This window comes from Cyprinodon variegatus, unplaced genomic scaffold (genome assembly GCF_000732505.1).
Source record: "Cyprinodon variegatus isolate N-32 unplaced genomic scaffold, C_variegatus-1.0 Scaffold11, whole genome shotgun sequence".
Taxonomy (NCBI): Eukaryota; Metazoa; Chordata; class Actinopteri; order Cyprinodontiformes; family Cyprinodontidae; genus Cyprinodon; species Cyprinodon variegatus.
In genome coordinates, this window is record NW_015150464.1 from 2,204,851 (window position 1) to 2,215,210 (window position 10,360).

The 10,360-nt window shown below is 40.1% G+C and overlaps 1 protein-coding gene across 1 annotated transcript in view; it reads left to right on the forward strand.

The window, feature by feature from the left end:
- The window catches only part of vwc2 (von Willebrand factor C domain containing 2), a 76,865-nt gene extending 69,494 nt beyond the window's left edge, over positions 1-7,371 (forward strand). The window contains exon 4 of the mRNA XM_015380583.1: positions 6,345-7,371. Within this exon, the coding sequence (XP_015236069.1) occupies positions 6,345-6,487 (143 nt within the window). The 3' untranslated portion in view covers positions 6,488-7,371. The remainder of the gene's footprint in view (positions 1-6,344) is intronic.
- The last annotated feature ends 2,989 nt before the right edge of the window (positions 7,372-10,360 follow it).

Consider the following 10,360-nt stretch of genomic DNA (forward strand, 5'->3'; position numbering starts at 1 on the left):
TCTATCACCAACATAGGCCAATCAGCTAACCAGTATTTTCGCCCCTTCCTAAAATTACTTCTACGGAAGGTTTCCAGATGGATATGCGGGTAAATCCATCTGGCGGAGTCTGGTTAATGAACTGTGGGGATCGTTGAAACAATTTGGCCAAATGGTTCATTGCCTCATGAGGCTTCATCTCAACATCAAATGGCAGAGGTGAATCTTGTAGATTTAATTAAAAAAACAAAGGCAGACAACCAAAGATCCAAAATACTAAGGACCAAAAAACCCAGAAAGCATCAGGGAAAACTCACATGGGAAGCCCGAGACGAGGGAACAACAAAACAAGGAACCAGCACTGAGTGACTGAAGAGTTAAAGCGTATAAGGGGAGCAGAACAAAGGATGGACTAATGAGCTTAATAAGGAGCAGGTGTGAGTGGAACTAACGAGAAGGAAGGAAGGGGAAGGGAAACAAGCACAAGGGGGCGACAGAGAGTAACTAAAGGCTGCTTAAATATATATTGGAAAATAAACAAAAGATCAACGAAACAGAATAACTAAAAACTAAAAACTCAGAGTCCCAAAAGGGGAGAACCATCACAGTATAAAGTGCTCTTAATTATAGCAAGTGAAACCTTTTGGCAGAATTCTGCCTTCATAATCACTATTTTGGTCTCAAATTTAGACCTACAGTAAGCCATGTTCTAACGTGTCCATTTGTAGATGTAGTAACATAAGTTTATCAGCATAGAATAAAATGTCATATTTAACAAGCACCTGGGAAGATGGGAAATGATTTTAATTGTTTACTGCTTATAAATGCTTTTCCGACTCAATGCCTCACATTCAACTTCAAACTTTAAATATTTTTTATCAGCACTGATGATCAGCAACCACCGCCTCTTCAAGGTCATTGCTGATGTCTTTCTACTTTGGCATTTTGTTTCATCCCAGCTGTATGCTTCAGAGCAGCAAATTGCCTCCTATAGAGGACTGATGATTATTATTCAAGCAGCAGAACCTGACTGCTGATATCATTGTTTCAGATTGTTGGTTTTTATTATGACTTGAAATGCAAAACTGTAAAACTGAAAGAGTGTGTACCTCCCTTTTAATATAAGTATTTTACTGAATATAAATCTATTCCAAGAAGATTTAAAATGAACTTGAGATTAATAGCCCTTCCAACAAAATGCATAACTACGTCTTGAAGACTTTCTGTGGATGCATGATGGTCTCATCTAAGCTCAATGCTGAAATGAAACAGGCTATCTTAAAATCATAGGCAAGTCATATTTAAATGTCAAATGTTAAATGTTCTGGCTTAAACATGTATATAAATGTACTCTTTAAATACAAAAAAAGTATGACGGAGGAGACTCATACACGACTTCCGACACAAAACTCTCCTTCTCTTGCATGTTCCCGCGGTCCATAGCGTTCCTTCACAGTGTTTCCAAATGGCCGATTATACTTCTTCATCTGCATACATTCAAATGTCGCTTGGGTCTAGTCGCGGACCAGTTTTGCTGGTATGCTTCTGCACCGTTGGCCTGGAATTTCTGGGGATGCACTACAGTTTCCCCCCAAAGCGCAAGGGGGAGCCTATTCAGGAACTCGCGAGAACTTCGAGGGATGGTCACGAGAAGTTCGGCTGCGCGGGTGGGAGTGTTTATCTTCCAAAACAGCAATGGCGCATCTGCAAGATATCATGGTCACTGAGATGGATCTAGAGTTGCTAGAAATCGAAGAGGATATATTTATTTATATAATTTATCTGAGGCATCGTACAAGTGGTTGTACTTCCGAACCTCCTCGATTAACCTTTCGTCGTAGTTGTCCAATGTTCCTCGGTTTTTAACAATGGCGCGCCCTGGCACCGAATCGAGAAGAACGACCATACAGACGGCTGGAAAGGCATACCAAGGACCAATAACAGCTGCTTTTTGTCTCCGCACCTCCACTTGAGGTCTGCGCAGAATTGCGACCTTCCGGCATGTAGTCAGGATTTTTTTTGAGGTGCGCGACGACGGTTGCAGAACCTCTGCATGGGGGGCATGGTCACACGCAGAGACAGATTTGACGGGTGCATAGAGTATGCGTCAGAAGCATAAATTGGCCTTAAGTCACCAATTTAGTGCTACTTGGTCCTAATGTAATTTCCCATTGGGAACCTAATAGCACTAAGTTGCTAACTGCTTAGCAAGATGCTTCCGAGATACCAGCCACAATCAAACTTGCTTCCGAACCTTCCGCCACAACAATCCCGCCCCCTTGATAATCGACCAATTCACTTTATTCACTTGTGTACAGTCATGCAGTACTCTAGAGAATTCGAAACTGCAGCTGTTGGAACAGCGGCTTCCCTATGACTTTAATAAAGACTAAGAACTTTTGGAAACTTTATAATTGTGTGCATTTAAAAGGGATATATATGATTTTTTTTTATTGTATAACATTGATTTAAGCTTCTAAACTTGCACATTTATCTAGTTTTGCCGCAACTTGTAGAAAGCAGAGCATTGTTTTGTGGAACAGAGTCAACATATTCAAGGGACAGTGGTGGTACAGGGGTCCATTTTGTCCCTGCAGGCTCAAATCTTCCTTGACTGAAATGTGCCCCCGCCACACATCCATCTCCCCCGGTGTTATTATTTTAAATGAGGGTGATATAAGTTTGTGTTTTTCAGAGCATGAAATGGCCGACGCTTCAGAAACCAGGCTGTATGTTGTCAAACTAAAATATTTTTTCCAGTAAAATGTCGTATTGAATAGCCTCCACGTCCATCAGAGCATGTCTTAGATTTCCTCTTCTTCTCAAAAAGTTTTTTTCTTTTCCGTCCTGTTTTTGCAGTAGTCCGTATGGAGGACCAACTCTGGCGTTGTTAAAATTGAATGCATGAATAACAAATACTTAATAGATAAATAAAGCTTACAGTTAAAGGTACAAAACATATAGTAATCTGTTTCTTTTTTTTAGCTTTATTCATTAATAACTTACTCTTTTATGGAGAAAAATCCCTCTCAAGTGCATGTTTTTATTTTGAAAGTAGCCCAAAAACCAGAGTAATCATATTTTTCCCCCCATGAAATTAACTATTCTCTATTGACAGTCAACAACACACAGTTAAATATGTTGAGTTACTTCTAAGTGTACTGCTAGCTGTTCTTCTCTAATGTCAAAACCCTTCAACCTTCATTAGCAATAACATGGTAGAAGTTAGCTTTAGCTATGTGCTCCTTTTCAAAAGCAAACATTCAGCAGTTGCTTCCTACAGGCCTGACCTCAGCCGGCAGGCGATAATTCGGGCCTCTGAAGCCGTTCCAAAGACCGCCTCCTCCTCTGCTTTTACATTTTCAGCTGCAGAAAAGCAAGAGGTGTAAAAAGGACCAGCATAAATAAAAAACACTGAAGGAATAAGTAGGGTAAAATAAACAAAGGAAGAATGGAGCAGACACAAATATTTAACCATGGATAAAAATAAGTAATTATTACATAAAATTTAAAATTAGAATGGATAATAAAGAATAAATAATGCAATTATTTAAAATATTAATTAAGAGATAAGTTAATCAAAATGGTGCAGTAGGTAGTGCAGTTGGTTTCGGGTTCGATTCCCGAGCCGGGGTATTTCTGCATGGAGTTTTCATGTTCTATGTGTATTCTCTCCCAATATACTGGCTTCCTCCCATAGTCCGAAAAAATGACTGTTAGATTATTTGGCATGTCTAAATTGCCCTTAGGTGCAAGTGTTTGTGCATGGTTTTACGTCTCTATGCGTCTCTGTGTTGCTCCGAAACAGACTGGCGACCTGTCCAGTCTGTTGCATAGACTGCTGGAGATAGGCAACAGCCCCACCGCAACCCTGATGGAATACTGAGTGAAGATGGATAGATGCAAGTTAATTCAAATTTCATTTAATTGATTTATATAACGCCAACTCGCCACAAATATCTCGAGGCATTTTACAGACGATTCAAACAGATGATACAGTCAGACTGGTTCAAAGTTTTCTATCTAAGGAAAACAGGCTAATAGCAATGACTCATTGGCTGGACAGCAATCCCTCACACCAAGCATGCAATGACAGTGGAGAGGAAAAACTCCCATTAACAGAAAGTTACCTCCAGCAGAACCAGGCTCAGGGTGGGCGGCTATCTGCCGAGGCAACTGGGGTTCAAGGAGACAGAAGCAGAAGCATTATAAGAGATGTAAAGTTACTGTATGTCTCATTGTATAATTTAGTCCTACATTTATTCATTTACTGTATTTATTTTTAATTGCCAGAGTCAGTCCTCTATAGTGTCAGAAGAGTTGTCTATTTATATTAATTAGTTTATTATTTATTTGATTTTAAAGCAAGCAGAAAAGGCAGTTAGTATGGCTACATCTTATTAAGAGCTCTTATTAACACCAATACTAAATATTGCTATGCAGTTATCTGTCCTCCTGTTTACGAGTGTGGGAGTGGAAGAAAGAGATTTCTTTTGTTTCCTACTATTTTAAATGAACAGCAACATTCATAGACTCAGACCCTTTGGTTCAGACATTTGCTTCGTTCCGCAGACTCTCACTGCATGCATGCCAATGAGTGTTAAATGGAGTTATTAATTATTTATTTGAAGTGTAGTTTTTCCTGGATGGATTAAACAACAAACTTCAATGATTAAAAATGTACAAAAAAACATTAAAAAATCAGGAATGGATGCATAAGCTATACGTTTATAGCTTATTTCCTTTAGCCTACAGTATATATGGTGTAGGCGTGTGTGTGTGGGTATATATATACATGTAAATTGTTTTTGATGTGCCACTAAAGGGGCTAAAATGTCCTAACCTGGACCTTGGTAATCTTGGTTTTTATGCATGACTGGGGGAGTCAGTTTTCTAACCTCTAAGAGTGTTGGTCTAGTGGTTAGAGCAGTGCGCTTGTGCTCTGAGAAGGTTTCAAGTACCCGGATTGATTCCCACAGCCTGCACTCAAGGTCCCTGAGCAAGACGCATAACCCCACACTGCTCCCTGTGCACCACACAATGGCAGCCCACTGCTCCCCAATGTGGATGGGTTAAATGCAGGGGTAAATTTCTCCAGTGTGAGATCAATAAAGTTTAATTATTATTATTATTATTAATGACTGATAGTTTTCCATGTTGCTGATTTTTTTTGACTCAATAAAATGAACTGGGCCGTCTCCAGAGCAATTAAAAAGAGATGAAGATTTATTGAAGCGTGGAAAGTCTTTTGGAGCCATTTCTATATAAGTGCAGATGCTAAATCCATAATTACATCAGACCTAAGTGACACTGAGGAACTACCAAAGCTCAGACCTAGCATGAATGGGAAAGCGTTAGAAAACCAACAAGATTTTTTAATTTCCCAAATGACTTGTTGCGAAACATTTCATGGTCAAACAATATAAAACCTGAAATATGTTTAGGGAAGTAATTCTGAGAATCTCTATAAAGCAGTAATTTTTGAAGTGGTTATGCATGTTGGTGGCAGTATCAGGCTGTGGGGCTATTGCATACGGCACTGTTCATTCTGCTAAGAGACAATATTAAGGTTAAATGCATTGTTTATTCTTTTTGTGAAGCAAAGTTTCCTTCAATAAACTATTTAAATAAATAATCAAAAGCCTTAAATGAAAAGCAGATTGATGCCCATAATGGCAATTCCTGACTGTGGTGCTGCTGAACAGAAAGCAGTGAAAATAAAGTAAAATATTCTAATCTTCAGGTCAGATGTTCATATATTTTAATTAGTTTTGGGAGGTTTATAGGCTTGAAAGAATAAGTAATAGAAACAGATCATTTCAACCAAAAGTACGAGATATTTATGTCATACTACACCTGCATCAAGGCTAGTGAAATTCAGTCAGCTTGGAGATTTTTAAACTGATTGGTGTCCTTCAGGCGGCAGATAGAAAGTGGCTTTAAATTGTGTGATCTGTCCTTATGCTACCTCTTCATACATTGAATGGTGTCCTTGGTTGGTCGTAAAGCTGAAAGCACAGACAGAGAAATTTTAAGGGGCTTGCAGCACCTGGCATTAAAAAGATATTCTGATTCTATATTCAGAGCTTAAGTAAAAAAAAAAAAAAAACATTAGCTGAAAAGTCATTATGTTTATGCTCATTTATTTTAACCCCTGCTCACTTCCTTCTGCACATTACACCACAGGAGCTCAGGATGTTCATGCATTTTCAGTGCTCTGATTGAGAGTCTGACCTCGATAAAATGACACGGTGCCAGCAACACAAAGAAAGGGAGGAAAAATATGCAGGGTCCAGTGGAAATTTCATTTTCATGCACACCACAAAGCCAAAACTAGTTTCTCTGTTTCTTTGTGCCCCCCACAGGACCCAACTGCTACGCGGACACAGAGGTGATACCAGCCGGCCGAGAAGTGAAGATTGACGACTGCACAATCTGCTACTGTACGTACGAGGAGGGCACATGGCAAATTGAACGACAGGCCACCTGCAGTAAAAATGAATGCTAACAAAGCTAAAGACTAGCACAGCTGAGGAGGGACGCCCTTTCCATTCCAAATGCACACAACCGGGCTGTCACCCAGTTCGCTGGTCATCAGGGGGATACAGTGGCACTCCAACAAGTCAGCGTTCATACGGTGGTCACTCCTCTACAACTGAAAAACTTTTATGGACATTTCTAATCTTCACACAGATTATCTATTTATCTATGTATTCAATTATTTCTGAATATATAAAAATATATAAGGTCATGCTAATCTAGTGAGAAAAATATTTTTTATAGTTTCTGTATTTTAATAAGCAATGTACTGGACCAGAGGTCAAAATCATCAAAAGAATGTACAGAACACACACAGCTGTCTCTGGAGGTGAAAACCTCAATTCCTAAACATCTGGTATAGCCCTGACCTGTCCCAACTCCAGTGCAGAAAAAAAGAGCAAAAACCAATCCTGACATCATTTCTGACACCGTCTATACACCAACCAGATTCCTGGACTGCAGCATTCCTGATTCATCTGTCCCAACACCTTGCATAACATCAGTCCCAATAACAGTAGCAACACCAGTTCAAAAACTTTACCCAACAAACCCCATTCCAGGCCTGACTTAAGTCCTCAAAGCAGTTGGACAAAAGTCCTGACACCAGTCCACTTGACCAGACTTCAGTCCTGGCAATCCCCTTACCTATTCATGCACAAGTCCCTGATTTATCCATACCCCAGTCCTAACACCAGTCCTGACCAATCCATACACCAGTCTTGACCAATCCATACCCCAGTCCCAACACCAGTCCTGACCAATTCATACACCAGTCCTGACCAATCCATACCCCAGTCCCAACACCAGTCCTGACCAATTCATACACCAGTCCTGACCAATCCATACCCCAGTCCCAACACAAGTCCTGAATAATCCATATCCCAGACCCAATAACAGTCCTGAGCAATCCATACAACAGCCTTGACCAGTACATGCACCAGTCCCAACACCAGTCCTGACTAATCCATACCCCAGTCCCAACACCAGTCCTGACAAATCCATAAACCAGTCCCAGCCACAGTCCTGAGCAATCCATACAACAGTCTTGAACAATACATGCACCAGTTCCAACACCAGTCCTGTCCAAGCCATACACCAATCCATACACCAGTCCTGACCAATCCATACACCAGTCCTGACCAATCCATACACCAGTCCTGACCAATCCATACACCAGTCCTGACCAATCCATACACCAGTCCTGACTAATCCATACGACAGTTCCAACACTAATCCTGTTGCCAGTCCTTACACTGCGTGCCCACATTCCCAATAACAGTCTTCACACACATTCTGACACTGTTCTCGAACACCAGTCAGCTCTACTCTCATTGCCAGTCCCATCACCAGTCCATACCACCAAAGTGCAGATCAGACCATCTTTTTAAAAAAACCAAAGATGGACAAATTTTAGTTGAATAAGATTATCAACTTAAATGCAGAGAACTGCAAAAGTATTCACACCCCCTGAACATTTCCATATATAGTCATCTCAGTGTTTTTTTATTGGGATTCAATGCGATAGACCAACACAAAGTAAACCATGATAGGGCAAGAAAGAAGAGTCACTTGAGCAGTAAACAGAGTCCATCCATGTGGATTTCATTTCAATCTCAGGATATCCCCAGGAGTCCCCTAAACACACCCCATAGCTTTGTTAGAGAATACTGGGGAGAAAACAGCACCATGAGGATGAAGGAACTCAGCAGGTCAGAGATGAAGCTGGGAGAGGAATAGAGATAACCGTAGGAAATCAGTTTGCTCCATGGAAAAAAAAAATATGGAGTGAAGATAGACACGGTTCTTGAGTGATACAAAAAAATGTGAATGACCAATAGGCCGTAGATTCTTAGAAATTAGATTTTAACATCGGTTTCTCATTAGATATCCAAAACAAACAATGTGTCTATGTAAAGAATAGGAAACATTTGAACCAATCAGAGGCAATTAGCCAAGAAAGAGACTCCAAAATACTCACCTGTCATCATTTTGACCCAACAAATGTGTTCAATTCTAAGATTTTTGTTTAAAAAATTTGTTTAATTTTCTATCCACTTTACATATTATGTACCACATAATTTTACTCATTGGTCTATCATAAGAATATCCCAGTAAAACACTATGAAGGTTGTGGTTGTAACATGAAAGATGTAAAAAAAAAAAAAAAAAAATCAAAGGGTGTGAATACTTGGGTGAGAAATTGTTGCAGTAGAAAGAAACAGGATGGTTAGTGAAAACGACTCGACTGTTTCTGCATCTCTTTCATCATTTCTGGATGTTCAAATGTGCTCTGATTTGAAAGTGCTTTTTTTGTAATTCTCTTCGTATTGGTGTTCCTGTTTGAAATAAATGCCGATCTGTGCTCTGTAAATGCTCAAATAGCAACTTTTTATAGTCCATGTCGGTGGTGTTTTGTATTGACAGTCTTACAAACGAATAAAAATGTTTCTGGTTTTATTCGAGTGAAATGAACTGATTGGACCTTTTTTTTTTTTTTTTTGGCTAGATTTCCCACAGTTCCCCTTTAATGTGATATAACTGAACAAATCCCCCCCTCTGGTGTATACATTTTCAGAAGTTTTGAAGTTCTGGGATTGGTTAGGTTTGTGTGAAAGCTGCAGGTAAATATTTAATGAGCTGTCGAGAGGATGTGAAGCTACCTGCTGCAGCTATATTTCCAGCTGCTCTAAGCATCACAGTATAAACAGGAAGCGCTAGCCAGGAGAATACTGATTGTCCTGAGCCGCATTTGGATTTCTGAGTTCACTAATAAAGGCCAGACAGAAGGCTGCAACGCTGCTGATTCCAATTTAGTTCAAGAATTTCAACACAGAAAGGAGTTGCTTTACTTTCTTCTCGCCTTCCTATTCAATATCGGGTTGTGGAGTAATGAATGCAGCTTGTCGTGGCCCATCGACCAGCAGATCAAAATGAAAATGAATAATTTAAGTTGGGGTTATGAGCAGCCGTGGGCCGGCTGTGGTAAACGGATGCAGGTGTTGTGTTTCTGTTTCTCTCCTCTTATCCTTTGCATTAGTAGGGCAGCCTCTGTGTGTTGCCCCGTCTGCAATGTGCGGGCCATGCTGTAAAACTCTTTGATCGAGAGGTTGCCAGACAACCGGATGACCGTGCATCTCCAGCGGCGAGACGTGCCCGTCAGACAGACAGCAGGATTGAGGTAAATACGCCTAAGTGCATGTGCACGCTACATGACAGGCTTCTTTCAGAACAGCTGGGGAGCACAGATCTATTAAGATCTTAACTCCTCTGTCTCTTCTTACTGTAAGAGCTTCCATCAAAACAAATCCATTCATCCATGCTGTGCAGGATTTGAGCTTATTTTCTCTCTAATCCTTCTTTTGAATAGAATCGCTGCAATATTTCTATATTCGTTCATTTTTCCGAGATAATGTTTAATTTTCCATGCAGCTCACCTGCTGTGGGGTAATGATCATGAGCAGGGGGGCGGCTGTCTGCCACCACTGTCCCTGCCCTGGTCATTAAGAAGCTTCGGATCAGTCCATTTAACATACAGTAGAAACCAGACATGAATATAAACTTAATAAAAGGGCATTTCTTTGCCACACTTCTTCTTCCAGTTTTATCACCCACTTCATTTTTATCTGCTATATAAATTTCATTGGATTGGTCAAATAATTTGGTATCATTCCTCAGTAATTTGGCCCATTCCTTCAAACAGAACTGGCTTCACATCTGCCAGTAAATCTCCCAAGAGGCTAAGATCAGGGCTGGTCGCTCCAAAACTTTAAATGTATTCCTTAACTGACCTTATAACTAATTTGAAAGTGTAAACTGAATAGCCATTGTTGATGCTTTGAGA